The 14,702-nt window shown below is 47.9% G+C and overlaps 1 protein-coding gene and 1 long non-coding RNA gene across 10 annotated transcripts in view; one reads left to right on the top strand and one right to left on the bottom strand.

Annotated features, from left to right (window-relative positions):
- LMBR1 (limb development membrane protein 1) overlaps positions 1–394 on the bottom strand; it is a 116,656-nt gene extending 116,262 nt beyond the window's left edge. For 4 of the 9 annotated variants that reach the window (XM_074315035.1, XM_074315034.1, XM_074315037.1 and 1 more), the window contains exon 1: positions 110–360. In XM_074315035.1, the coding sequence (XP_074171136.1) occupies positions 110–175 (66 nt within the window). In that variant the 5' untranslated portion in view covers positions 176–360. Of the gene's footprint in view, positions 1–109 lie in introns of all 9 variants that reach the window. The other 5 variants (XM_074315036.1, XM_074315040.1, XM_074315038.1 and 2 more) reach the window with 4 other exon arrangements.
- Positions 395–493: 99 nt separating this feature from the next.
- LOC141567544 (uncharacterized) lies at positions 494–4,294 on the top strand. The gene is made up of 2 exons (XR_012490270.1): positions 494–742; positions 3,757–4,294. It is a non-coding gene; the product is annotated as an uncharacterized LOC141567544 (long non-coding RNA).
- Positions 4,295–14,702: the final 10,408 nt, after the last annotated feature.

Raw genomic sequence — 14,702 nt, 5'->3', positions numbered from 1 at the left:
GACAGGGGCAGAGGGTGAGGACCGGAGGGCCGGGGGAAGGGGCGGGGGCCGGGAGGGGCGCGGGCCGCAGGCAGCCGGCGGGTCGCCGCGGGGTCGCGGGCCAGCTCACCGTGGACTCCCGCACTTGGCTGTGGAAGTGCTGCTCCCGCGCCGACACCTCGTCCTGCCCTTCCATCCTCCTTCATGCCCGCCGCCGCGCCATCGCCCGCCGGTCCGAGGGGCTGCACGGCCGCTCCGCTAGCCCGGGACGAGAGCTGGCACACAGCAGGGACCGCCACCTGGACCGCGATCGCGGCCGCCGCCTCAGCCGCTGCCTCAGGCGCAGTCGCTCCGGCTGCGGAGGGCGGGCGCCGCGCGGCCGGGGCGGGGCCGCGGCGGGGCCTGACGTCAGATGCAGGCGCCGCGCGTCAGAGGAGGCGCCGCGGGCAAGGGAACTGGGCGGGGCCTCAGGCCTCTGGGCGGGGCTTGGGGCACGCCCCCAGGGGGCGGAGGCGGGCGGGAGGCCGCGGGAGCTCCGCCGCAGCCCCGGGGAGACGCGGTGAGCTCGCTCCGCCGGGCGGCTCTCCTTCCTGTGCGGGCGAAGTAATGGAGGTGGGCGGCCGGCGCAGGCTCGGCGCTCTGGTCCCCTCAGGAGTCATTCATCATCCATGGCCACGCCAGTTCGTGCCCCTCACTCAGCTCAGCCTGCAGGGCACTTGGCAGAGTCGAGCAGTTCTCCCACGGAAACTTTAGCTGTGCCGAAGTAGGTAAAAGGGCGGAAATCGGTCGTTTCAGGACACGCTTTGGGCGGAAACCCCGAAACGTGGGTGCTCTGGGTCTGATACGGGGCGTGGGCTGCCACAGGTCCTGGGCTTGCCCACCTGGAAAACGTAGATAGCCTCGAATGGCAGCCCTTCCCTGCTCCTGGGGAGGTGTAAGGACCCTCCGCCGCACGTTTATTTGGGGGAACGCTACACGTGCCAAACACAGTAATTCACCTCATTCTGCATTAAGTATCTTTTATTGGTTTTTTTGCCATAAAACTGAATTTTAAGGAATATTTATCATTTTACTTTTGAATTTATTTGGCTATAAGGAAGTCATTTAAATTGCTGTTGGCTGGGATTTTTTTTGGCATCACAGAATTCTTAGGAAGTGAGAAAATCTACAAATTGCTTTCAAATAATTTTTATGATATTTATTCATTTAGATTTTGCAGTACTTTTTGCAATATTGAAGTAAAAAAAATTTTCAAGACTCAAACTTTTGTATGACTTCTGAAAAGCGTGTGGCCCCCAAATACTGTGCCTACGATGCTTTTTGCGGGAAAATGTTGGTAGTGGGAGGACACAGAGAACAGGAGGCTTGTCTGAGCGAGTCTTCCTGCTGCCATAGCCTGATAAGACACCAGGAATAACTTCCAGCTCCTTAAATTCAACATTCATCTTTATTTTTTAAATGTCTTAGAGCCCTAAAGAGCCAGGGAAAGACAGAAAAGCATCCGGACGCCCACGGTCTGAGAGCTGCCACAACGGCTGTCACGCAGGGTCTCAGCTCCTTTGTCCCCGCAATGGCCCTGGATAATTTCTGGGTTAATCTCTCCACTAAGAGTGTAAGCACATTAGATTTTAAGATGTGTGCCATTTAGACATGTATTCCAGAAAGTGGATGCTATGGCACTTCTGATCTTCCTAAGCCAACACTCCAACCAGCTAGACCTTTTTGTTTCTTTTGTGCGGTTGTCTGTAGAGATTCTTCCACCGTGGTCTTAGTTATTTCCCTGTTACAGTACTTAGGCCAGGGTAGTAGCCATAAAATGGCCGCAAGCTCATCCCTCCCTACACGCTCACCCCTTTGCTGTGTGGCTTTGTCCCTCCTCCATCAACAAGTGGAGTCTATTTCCTACCACTTGAGTCTGGGCCTGGACATGTGACTTGCTTTGGCCAAAGGGACAATAGAAAACAGCTATTGACAAGTGCTTGTGCATTAGGGCTTGTCCCTTCTTCTGGCCCTGGGGAAACCTCCAACTGCCACTGTGTAAGTGAACCCCAACCAAGCTGGAGCTGGGTGGCCCAGTTATCTGATGGAGATACCCCAGCTGACACCCTCTTTTCTGCCTCCCTCTGAAACATGACTCTTCCCAAAATACACTTTTTCTCCCCTACTCTAAGCACTCCAATGCAGTTTTTCTCATTAATTACAGAATAAAATCTAACTCCTTAACATAGCATTCCAGACCGTGACTTTTGGACCCCACCCTGCCCTTCCGGCCATTGTCCCCACTTCTTTCTGTAAAGAGGCCTTTCCTGTAGCCCGGCTTCCTCCCCTCTCCAACCCCCAAAGCCTTCCCAGGGCCAAGGCCCAGCACCTTCTCCCATTCCGTATCCTCTTCCCTCCTCTTCAGATTCAGGGCTACCACCCTTCAGTGGCGACACCAACATCATTCTTCTCCACAAAGTCTTTCCTGACAATTCCAGTCTTTCATTCACTCTCCGATTGGCAAATACGGACACAATGGAAATAGGAGTGCTTCAGTCCTGTCCTCCCAGAGCTTATGATCCAGGCATCAGACAGAAACTTACCAGGAGTGATGTTCCCAACCACTGATTTGACCACTTAGCACATATGTCCTTATATTTTAGGCCAACACTTCATATATATGTGAGTGAGAGAGATTAGGGTAGTAGGGAGCTAGCTTTTGTAGGGTAGATACCACATTCCAGGTGTTTCACAAACATTACATAATTTACCCATCATAGGAACCCTATGGAGGAGGTACTGGCAGCTCCTCTAACATCGAAGAAAGCGAGGCTCAGAAAGGAAAAGCGATCTGACGCAGTTTACACAGTCCACATACGAACCCAGATCCACCTGACTCAGTAACTCTTGTTCTTTTCACGGCACCATGCTCCCTCCATGCAATAAAGCCAAAGCCTTGTTGCAGCACGCGTGACACACAGTGACATTCCCAGGTCCCTCTGCTGGAGATCGTGCCCTAACCACTCACCGTCCCCTCCCCCGTAAATTCTTCTGCACTCATTAGTTTGCCTAAGTATGTACTCAGGCAATAATGTAGTCAGAGCTCTCCGGAGAGACAGAACGTAGGAGACAGAGAGAGACAGACATACATGGACAGCTAGATGATGGACAGATAGGTAATAAGGAATTGCCCCACAATCTGACGTCTGCACGCTGGAGACCCAGGAGAGCTGATGGTATAGTTCCATCTCAAGTTCAAGGGAATTCTGATGTCCCGGCTCGAAAACAGGCAGAGGGAACTCTCCCTGACCCCCTTTTGCTCTATTCAGACCTCAGACGATCTGATGAGACCCACCCACCTGGGGAGGGCCATGTGTTTTGTTCAGTCTACAGATGCAAATGTTAATCTCATCTGGAGAAATGCCCTCCCAGACACCCCCCCATGTAATGTCAGACCAAATGTCTGGCTCCTGCGGCCCAGACAAGTTGACACAGAATTAACCCTTACAAGCAGGGCCTGTCTCCACTCCACTGGGCTCAGAACCGAGCGCCCCCGACCCGCTAATCCTCATGGAGGATGTTGGGTCACACCTTCCAAGCAATTATGCAGGACACCGCTTGGCTCCAGTGAACTAAGAGACAATTTAGCACAGTTTCTAAAGGCAGTATCATAAATACACATTAACTTACTGCAGGTTGGTTTCAATCATTTTTATTGGCTCATAATGTATTCAGTCATGTACCATCTTTCTTAGCTTTAATTATCCATCTTAACTCTTTTTTTCCTTCCAACTTCAGCCCACAAAATTTAGGAGGGAAATGAGTCAAAGCGGGAAAAGGAGCAACCCGTCAAATGAACCTCATCATGACACAGAGGGAGCGAGACCCGGAAGAATCACAGAGGTTGATGCCAGAAGGAGTCAGAAACCTCCTAGTCTAATTACCACCAAGACCCAGAGAAATGGAGGGACTTTCCTAAGGAGACACAAGTTAGTGACCTGGAAAACCCGGGCTTGCATTCCTCCCACCATAACCCATCCCCACAAAAGGAAACTTCACCCCCTTCTCAGCTCCTGACCCACTCCTTCAGCTGGGTCCCTTCACTGTCCTGGCCTCATGCCCCCCCAACCCCCAGACCCTTCCTTCCTACCCTTTCCATGGAAGCTGCTGACCCCTCCTGGGCCTGCAGAAACGTCACAAGCTATAACTTCTCTGTGTTACGCCCCGGCCTGGAGTTTCTTGAACATCTCACCCAACTTTGCACCATCTTTAAGTCCTGCTGGCTTTTTGAACTTTCATATTTCAGTGAAAATAACAAACATGTTTGAGCACTTACTGTTTGCCAGGCACCATTCTAATTGCCTTCCGCATATATCTAGTTTAGCATTCACCATTGTTCTATGTACTCATTACGTCCACTGTACAGTTGAGAAAACTAAAGCACAAAGAGGTTGGGGATTTGCTCGAGGTCACACAGAAAGGGGATGGCAGAGCCAGAATGAAACTCGGGCAGGCCATTCCAATAATCTGAATCACTACGACGGACAGCCTCTCAGAGGCTAATGTTCCCAGAGTCAAGACGGTGTAAAGTAACTCAGAGACCCTGAGCTAACCCAATGGTCAGTCTTCTGGGTGTAGATAGAAGTGCAAGTTCCTCCGAATTTTACCAAGGATTTGAGGCCGCTTTTAAAGAGAAAAAAAAAGATGATAGATAGATAGATAGATAGATAGATAGATAGATAGATAGATAGATAAGAAAGTATATATATATATTTTTAATAAGACCCAAGGAACATGTATACTAGAATAATAAGTGATGGAAGAAATTAAACTTAATTCAGCAGCTCATAATGTACTCCATTTGCGAGTTTTGAATTAAACTTTTTGAGCTCCCTGGCATCACAAGTGAAGAAGCAAATGGGATGTGTGACATCGTGTTCATTTGCTATAAGAAGAGAGCATATCTGCTCTGCAGGAGAGACAGCTTGCCCCAGCTCTTTGCTCTAGAGGAAATGCTCTCATGTAGGCCTTCAGGGGGAAAATATTTTAAAATGTGGTAGAAAATATCCTCAACAATATCTCTTCAGCCAATGAGGCAATAGTTTCATGAGATTGTTTAGTTTAGTGTCCCTTGATTTTAAAAAAAAGTCAAGGTGATAACCCCAAAATACAGATTAGTGGAAGCACTTCCGTAAGAGGCTTTGCAAGCAACAAAACAGAACCCTGACAAATTTAAGCAGAAAAGAGATTTAGTAGAGGGATTTTATCCCACGCCTACAAAAAAAATGAAGTAGAATGATGGGATGACGTAAGCAAAAATGACAGCATAAGAACCTCCAGAAATCCTCTCCTCTTATAAAAGCCATGAGACGTCAGAATCAATGTCATCAGCATTCTGGAAGTTAACCAAAGGTTTGCAACATTCCAGGCATCTCTTGTTCAAGAAAAATGGCTGGATCTTGGTAAGAATGCAGGCTTTGTAGTAAGAAAAAGGAAACATGTACAGCTTCATGACCTTGGATTAGGCAATGGTTTCCTAGTATCACTCAAAAAGCACAAACAATAACAAAACACAAGTCGAACTTAATCAAAATTAAAATTTTTGTTCATCAAAGGATACTACCAGGAAAGTGAAAAGATAACCCATAGAAATGGTTTCTTTTAGGGTGATGAAAAGGTTCTGGAACTAGACAGTGGTAATGGTTGCACACCCTTGTTTAAAAACATTGAATTGTAGACTTTAAAAGGGTGAATTTTATGGTATGTGGATTATTTCTCAATTTAAAAAAATGGAACATAGACTGAAATGTAAAATGCAAAGCTCCGAAACTTATAGAATGGAGACAAAAGCAACTGTAGCTGGTAAAGGTGTTTCCCGTGGTGGGGTGGTAAGCAATCTGGAAAATGCTGTTCATTGTACCACGACAGAACAGACAAGTAAGGGGTGGGTGGTGGGTACCAGGCCCCTCCCTGTTACCATGGGAGGTTACGCATCAGCCAAGGCAAGGCCGGGAGGAGCCGTGTGCTGATGGACTAGAGCGGGAGAACTGGCAACAGCCTACACTCAGACGGCCAGTGAAGACACAGCTGGAGAGGTGCATGTGCACGTGGGTTGGCAGACACACACACACCTGCTATCCCTTCCTAACTCTCACCAAGTATCGATAAAGACCCGTTCGGGACTCTGCTGGTGGAAGCAAGCAGGAGAACAAAGACCTGAATAAGCGCGTGTAATCACAGTTTGGCCTGTTCCCCTCCTGTCATGTCTCGGGAGGCCCCCACCCTTCACACAACAACACAGCCGATGCAGACAGGAGAGCAGGACCCACTGAGTCCCAGAGAAGGGACCTGTGCGGGTTCTGTACCGGTTTCCCCTGGCAGTGCCGACATCAAAACGCCTTCCCTCTGGCTCACTGACACCCTGGACAAGGCGAGCTTTGTCACGAGGCCACTGAATGGCAGGAAATACAGCAGCAGTGGGAGAATGGCATGGGCCAGCATGGCCGGCAGTCAAAGAGGGACAGACAGGACCGGCTGAGGCCAGCAGGGCGGACTCAGAGGACCGTCCTCGTGCTCACTGCAGACTCGGTTTTGTCTCAAACAGCTGATAGCCCCCAGGGAAGTCAGCAGGCCCAGGGGACGGGGCATGTGTCCTGGTCCCAACTGCATGGGTCTCGCTGGGCCTTGGGAGCCAGCTGTGCAAAGCCTAAGGGCAGAGGCTGTCTGATGGAGAAAAGGTTTTGATGGGAGAACCGCCTTGAAAACTCCCAGAAAGGAGCACAGAGCTTTGGAAAGTGGTGCTGAACTTGCCCTTTTTACATTCACTTTTTTAAAACTATACTTTCTAAGGAGGGAAAAGATGGAAATGGTGAGGCACTGCATTTAAGAATCTGGGCTTTCTCCCCTAGTGTTCAGATCCCTCTCTGGGAGCCCCAGGGCCGGATTCTCTACACGGGCATGAACACTTGTTTATTACACCTTGAGCTCTGTTCTGCCACTTGATATCCTTACTTAACAGTAGGTCTTGGCTCTCATACCAGCCCCTGTACCGATCTGCTCCACTCTTTTCACCTGGGCTTGATTAGTAGCCAACTGACTAGTACTTGCCACATTATTTAATGTCCTATGTGGACTCTCAGATTATTGGAGGCAGGTGGGCCCCGTGGAAGTTTCCTGTCATCTGCCCAGAGGAGGCTGAAGCCACCCAGACGCATTTGGGAAAGGCTGCCCTGGACCCAGCCCCATCAAAGCAAAGGGCTCCTAGAGGCCCCTGGAAGGGAAGACTGCTGTAGGAACCTTGGAGAATGCCCAACAGACCCACTGAGGGTAAAGTCAGCAATGGCTGGGCGGGGCCTCGGGGACTCTCCCAGGCCACATGCTGGGAACTGGGCGCAGGAGGGAGCAGGTGGAGGCAAGAGGGGCAGCAGGCGGGGGGTCCCGTGAGAGTGTCTCCTCGTCCCCACACTGGGGTGTCCTGGTTACTCCCAAATGTCTGTTTTTCCAGATGGACTTTGAATCCTTTGTCATTACCTCCCAACCCCCAAATCCTCTTGGCATTTGGTTGGAATTCTGTTGGGGAAAACCGACATTTTTACAGCATTTGAGTCTTACTGTCTTTATACATATTTGAGTGAACCGACATCTTTTCATCTCTTGGCTCTTGGGCGGACAAAACAGGAAGTTTTCTGGGAATAGGGTTCCTCCCTGTCTAGTCTTCTCTGCCACGGGGCACACCACGCTCATGGTGGCAGCCTGGATGTCTATGCAGAGTCCTGGTAATGGCGATGGTGACACGCCACAAAAAAGTACCAGCCCCAGGTGGCGGCTAAAAACTCCCAGGCACAAAGCAGGTCCCTGTGCCAAGTATTACAGGGCAGAAAGCTGATCTAGGCGATTCATAAACCATGACAGAAACGTCTTGTCACCTTTACGCAGCCCTGAGCTGTGGCATTCCTGAGCATCCTGCTGGTAATGTCCCTCTTTCACAGCATTTTTAAGCCAATTCTCAAGTGAGTGTCATAAAGTCACTCTTGTCCAAGAAGTCAGCTCAATAATGTCCACGACATACACATTAAAAGCAAGATGGAAAATGCCGTTGGCATGCCCCGCCATGCCTTGTCACTGGCGTGGGAGTTCATTAGCCAGTCGTTAGGACGCGACGACCCTGGGGGCTGAGTGAAGAACCACTGGCCAGTTGTAGGTGGACATGTTGGCTTTGGGGAAACTGATCTAGGAGGACAGAGAAACTACTCCATCTGTGCAGGACTCACTGATTTCTAAGTTTGTCTTCTGGGAAGGTTTCTAGGACTAACATCCAGACAGACACACGAACAAAACAGCCCGAGTGCTTAGTGTTGCTTTGTGTTTGAATGTGATGGCAGGCGCGACAGAAGTCCTTGCTGTCATCATCTTTGTGTGTGTGTGACGTGTCTGTTCAGGAGCAATTCTCTAGAGGCAGGGACGGCCTCTGGAAAGGCATTTTGTAGCCAAGGACTAAGAGGTCACAGTGACAGACTCAGAGAAATGCCTCCTCGGGAAATCTTCAAGTGCGTGAATCGGCCCTAACTATCCACTTAGAAATCCAGCACGAGAACCACACACAGGCCTGGCCTGGAAAACGCAGCCTGCAGAAAACCCTTTAGTGGCGCCGTCACATTTGTCTGGTGTGAGCAGTGTGCAGGCCTGCAGCGTTAAAGAAACGGCAACAGAGGGTTGGGCACCCTCTTCCCTCACTCCTGGACCTGCGCCCTAAGAAGCCGCCTCCACCGGTCCTGCTGCTTGTCCTACCTAGGAACGGGGACGTTCTGAGGGTGCTGCCTGGCTGCACTGTGAGCCCTGGTGGAGCTAGGGGGCAGCAATGGCTCGTGAGAGGCCCATGACACAACACCCCCGCCCCCTGCTGTCTGCGCAACCGCTGGGCTCAGCATGCCTGCCTTCCTGCTCCTGGGGCCTCATCACTCCCTCCTCTTGCCCGGTCCTGGTTTGGAGCCCAGGAGCCCGTCACGAATCAGAGTACTGGCCCGTTTTGGACGAAAGGTGGTGCTGTATATCCTACTTATCTTTACACTTACCGTGTTTCCCCGAAAATAAGGCCTAACCGGAAAATAAGCCCTAGCATGATTTTTCAGGATGACATCCCCTGAACATAAGCCCTAATGGGTCTTTTGCAGCAAAAATTAAATATAAGACCCTGTCTTATTTTCAGGGAAACACAGTAGCCTTTCCTAAATCGTGGGCTTAGCCCAGATCTTAGGGTGATGTCTTCTAATGGGATCAACCAAGGATGTTACAGAAGAGGAAACAGGCTGAGAGGGGTAAGCACTCGGCAGGCATCCACTCCCCGTCCTGCCCCCGCAGGCGGCCAGGTGGCCTGGGCCTCGTTCCTCCACACCCCACAGAACCCTCCCCATGGGCACAGCACAATACACTAAAACTGGAGAATGGGCACCAACTGTAGAAGGCACTGAAGAATGTGCCTTAAAATGAGAATGTCCCCTAATTTATTATCACTGCCACATGGACCCAACATTTTTATCACTAATAATGCTTACTTTCTATATGGAATTTTGTAGCCCACAAAGCATGTTATCCGTTATTTAAATTCACAATAACCCAATGAGATAAGCTAGGGTTACCGTCCCTTTTTAACAGATGAGGAAACTGGAACATGATGAGGTTAAATAACATGCTGAGGGTTGCAGACGCAACCCCAAAGTTCAGCTCTCTGCTCTAAGTCCGAGTATTCTCTGCTGCTCCCCAGAGCTGTCCCAGGAAAGGGGGGAGGGGGGAAAGAAAGAAAGAGAGAGAAAGAAACACAGACAGCAGAGAGATGGAAATGCTGCTAAGTGATGGAGGTGGAGACTGTGCTGCCATGGGTGTAGACGCAGGTACATGGTTAGACAGAGAGGCAAAAAAATGCCCCTTTCAGCTGGCCGAATTATAAACTCTAACATGCAGCCAGGAAGCCCCAGGTCTAGTGTCTCCAGCCCCTGGCCACCCCATTGGTCCACAAAGGCCTTCTTTAAGGCAGACGGTGCCATAGATACGGTCTCTGCCAGGCTGCCGGGTTCTGTGGTTGCCAGTTCCATGTACTGGAATGAACGACAAAGCCACGTTCTCTTGGTCATCAAAATCAGCTTACTATATATTTAGGATTTTTGTAGCTGTCTGGGATATTCGTTTATGAACAGTCCTACTTTGTCGTTATATACATGAGGATAAAAGGTGAAACTCAAAGAAAACATTGAATAGTAAAAATATTTCTTATAATTTTTACTGTTATAAAATTAAATTATAATTTACGAGCTCCAATGCATCCCTAACTGTGGTAGATTTTAAGGTAATTATGTGTCTCTTCAGTAATGTATTTGCTATCAACTTATAACATAAAAGGATTGCTTGTGAATTCAAGATTATTTTTAGATTTATAGCCCTTTCAAGGGAAAGGGGGTTTTCAGAAGTACTTCCGATTTCCAACGTCTGGTGAATCTTCCATTCACCATCAATAATACCACCTCCAGAAATCCTCCTTCATATAAATCCAGCCTGACATTCCCATAATGCACAGTGACGAGGAGAGCTCTCAGGACGAGAGGTGGTATCTGTGAATTATATCAGGCCAGCGTGCGGAAAACAAGTCACCCTGCAGTTTATGAATTCTGCTGCTCCTGGAACATGTTCCAGTTTTCTAAAGAGATGTGGGTGTTTTTATATTCATTGGATGTCTTGATAAATGTCTATTGTGGGCATGGTGAAAACTGCTGATCTGAAAACACACCTTTGTTGTCATTCTCTCTGCGTACCTCGAACGTTTAGTACTCACATGATCAGAATGGTGTGGCTGTAGTCCCAGCCCATGGTCAGTCTCGGGGTTGTTGGACTTTTCCAGCATAGACGGTCGATGGCATCGGCTGACACCGCGGAGTCTGGCTGTCCCTGCAGCCCTGCTGGGAGCTTCGGTGTCATGGACCTTGCCACTGACAGCTGCGTTCACTGTCCAGGGACAGCTTGGAGGGGACCTGGGGAGGCAGGTGAAGATGTTACAGAACATAGGGTTATGTTGTCTCATTAAATGAGGCATTATTTTTTAACGCCACTTAATCACGTTCTGAAGTTAGATCATTGGAGAGAAAGCACACATTATTCTTTTTCTGAAAGATTTGTTTCAGAAGCATTAGAAACCCAAGTGGGAATAAATCAGATTAATTTTCAAAATTAGGAGGGATAAGGTTTATCTGAAATCATGGATGTTCTCTTCTAATTAAATGCAAATGTGGTTAATACCTCGTAGGCGTGTGACAATAGTAAACAATGGACTGGGGAGAGGGGACGCATACCTGTGATCCCTGTGAATAATTAGACTGCTCCACTTACAATGCATAATGTCTAACACTGTACAAATTCCCACTTTCTACTTCTGTCTCATTAGCAAAAATAAATAGGTTTGTGTTGGACTAATGCAAGAATTCAGAATGGTTCAAGGACACACGGAAGGGGGTGCAGGGTGGCTGGCAGGGGTTTATCCAGCTTGGTTCTCCTCTTCCCAGAAACAGGCTGAGGAAAACCATTAGATTAGGCGCTCGAAGTTATACTTCTGGTTGTCAGCTGAGGGGCAGGGACAGGAATCAGTTCTCTGAAGTGCCCCGGGACATGGCAAAGAACTTATTTCTGCCTCTCTGAAGGTGAGGGATGAGGCTTCAACGAGATGATGGCAGTGGTCAACATGAACGTGGCCATAGACCCAGCCAGCATCATCCTGCAGACGTTCACACAGCCTACTCTCCTCATTGTGTTTACAGAACCTAAAAGGACATTATACCACTTGGTAATGACCACAAATAAGAGGAGAACCGAGCTTGTACTGTGGACAACAGTCAGACTTGCTGGATCCAGCGCCGTGTCCTGACGCACACCGGGAGGCCAGCCAGCCCCCTTCCCTGGAGTCATGGCTCCCCAGGCAGCCTTTAATGGCGTTTGCACTTCCCGCGCAGCCTGCCCACAGGAAAACAACCACCTGCTCCTGTGACCATCTCACTGTGCATTAAATACACCAACAGTCTGTTTTCATCACCACTCTCATGAACTTGGCTAGTGTGTTCTGTCCTAGAACTGATCTGCTCTAGGTCCTCAGCTGAAATCGAGTTTCTGAACCTGGGAAGCTCAGGGCCAGAGCCTGAACTGTGAAAAAAAAGACAGAGTTAATGAATCTGACCCTGGGAGTCCCTTCCCAGGAAGAGGTATCCCCTTGACTGAGCCTCTAAGCATTCTCACACAGGTCAGGTGAAGGCTAGAGGGGGAAAGACGCCCTGCTGGGGTTTCATTTGCCTCCCCCAGATAATCCTGGAGACGCACAGGAAGCCTGGGTCCCTGCTGCCCTCCCTGGACCGTCACTGGGTGAAATCTGCCAGCTAGCGACAGAGTCCTGAAGCCCAATGTACCCCCTACCTTCTACCACCACCATTTTTTTTTTAGCTTTAAAGCACATTGTCATACTATACGTGACTCTGTATCTCTTTGAACACAGAGGTAATGCCACAAATAAAGTACTAAATGGGAGAGTTTCAGAGAAAAAAATGGAACCCAGAATATTCTGGGCCACTTAAACTCTTCTGGAAAGGTGGAAGGGACAACCGTGGAAGTATATTAATATTTATTATATATTGTGTTTAGACCACATTTTAGAAGGTCAAGTTTGTATGTGATTGTGAGATGTATATAAATGGAGGAATTATTATAATTCTATCATAATTTACTACTGGACCAAAATAAACTAATAAGATAAATAAATACAGCTGCTCATGGCCAGTTGACTAATATGACCTGAATAGAAATAAAATATTGAGTGAGCTGCAGAGGCCAAGTTTAAACTAGATTAGCCACAGAATCTCAGTGTGCTGTTTCAATATAATTAACGTGATGATTTAATGTGTTTTTAGCTCAGAATCGTTGTGAGAGGTTTTTTTTTTTTTTGTAATAACGTAGAAATGAATACACACCCGTCCAAGCTGCAGAGGAATAAAAGGTTGTAATATTTTTGAGTTCTCTTGGCAGCGTAATCCATTCTCATCAATCTCGCACTCTGCAGGAGGACATGGCTGTTTTCCTCGCAGTCATTCACGGCCATTATTTAATGTAGGGTAACGGCCACAGTCTTCATTAATATATTAACCTATGGCTCAAAAAGGCCTTGCAGTAAACCAAGTGACGACTCCTCCTGATGGGTTTATATCATCGGGCTTGGACATGCTACCCATTGGAAACACTGACCTCAGGGATAAGCGTAGTGTTACTAACCCGCTGAGGAGGGCTAGCCAGCCAGCGAGGAAGAGGAAGGCAAGAACCAGCTCACAGGAGACACAAGTGCTTCACGAGGGACTCGTTAAAAACATATCTGTAGATCACATGTTGTAAAATGGGACAAGTAATGAACGTGTTAGACGAAAAAAGTGCGCACAGAATAAGCACATGGAATGAGCTCTGACCGGCGCTACATTCTGCACTGAGGTGTGCCCTGGCCTGACCCCTGAACACCAGCCCTCCGATGCCCCCTGGAAACCCACGGCCGGGTTGTCACTGGCCCGGGCTCCTGGTCCGACGACAGGAAATCACGGTGCTTATGGAAGCCTAACTGGGCTGGTGAGCATATGACCGTGGGTTCTTTCTCTACGTCCACATCAGTCACAGTGCAAGGTTCATGACATAAGCCCGTGGGTCTCCCACCCACTCACCCTCAAGTGCAGCCTGACAGCAAACACAGATCCCACGCTCAGCACGCCCTTGCCTCTTCCTGAGCTTGAAAGTCAACAAAGGACGACCAGGTGTTTCTGGGAAACCAGAAATATGAATAAGAAAGAGCAAGACAAACAAGAAACAGAGAATCAAGAAGCCATATGTAGCTATGACCCCATATCAATTAAAAACATGTCACGTGTTTGTAAGCACACCCACATACGTGTGCATATGTGTGTGTGTTTCTGCAAACAGGTGCACCCAGATAGTAACAGTGTGAATCCCCAGGTGTCAGGCGTGATTTTTTTCATCGCTGCATGTTTCATGTTTCCATTTCCATTTTCCAAATCCATCTTCCAATTACATAAATGTATAATGCTTCTGAAATTGTAAGAAATCAATTTTTTCAAAAAAGGAACAAATTAAAACAGTATTTTAAAAACGTACTGTTTTTCAAAAAGTGATCTGAGATATTGCAGGAAACAGAACACAACTTTAAACAAGAATCTAGTGTCCTCAGAGATACTGGGGAAACAATGCATTCGTAAAACAAGGATGACATGAAAAAGGAAACATGAGGAAAAGAAACCTCAAGAAGAATGCTGACATTGAAAATAAATCAATAGAAACGTTGGAAGATACAGTTGAGAAGAAAGACAAGGAGATGAAAAATATGGGAAACCATAAAAGGATTAGAACATCAATCCCCCCAAAATCTAACATCTAACTAATAAGTGTCCCAGAAAAACAGCATAAAGAAACTGAGAGGTGAATATTATTAAAGAGATAACAGAGGAATTATCGGAACCAAAAGACACAAGTCTTCAGATTTAAAGTTCTCGACACGATAAATGAAAAAGACACACACCCTAGGATGTCATTTCAGAACACAGAAAGGGACAAGAATCAGATTGGCATCCGATTTTTTATAAACAGTGCTAGATGCTAGAAAATAATGAAGCAACGTCTTCAAATTTCCAACGGAAAAAACCATGTTTCACCTAAAATTCTGTACC

The sequence above is a fragment of the Rhinolophus sinicus genome, linkage group LG11, assembly GCF_036562045.2.
Source record: "Rhinolophus sinicus isolate RSC01 linkage group LG11, ASM3656204v1, whole genome shotgun sequence".
Classification (NCBI taxonomy): domain Eukaryota; kingdom Metazoa; phylum Chordata; class Mammalia; order Chiroptera; family Rhinolophidae; genus Rhinolophus; species Rhinolophus sinicus.
This window is presented reverse-complemented; position numbering and strand designations above follow the sequence as displayed.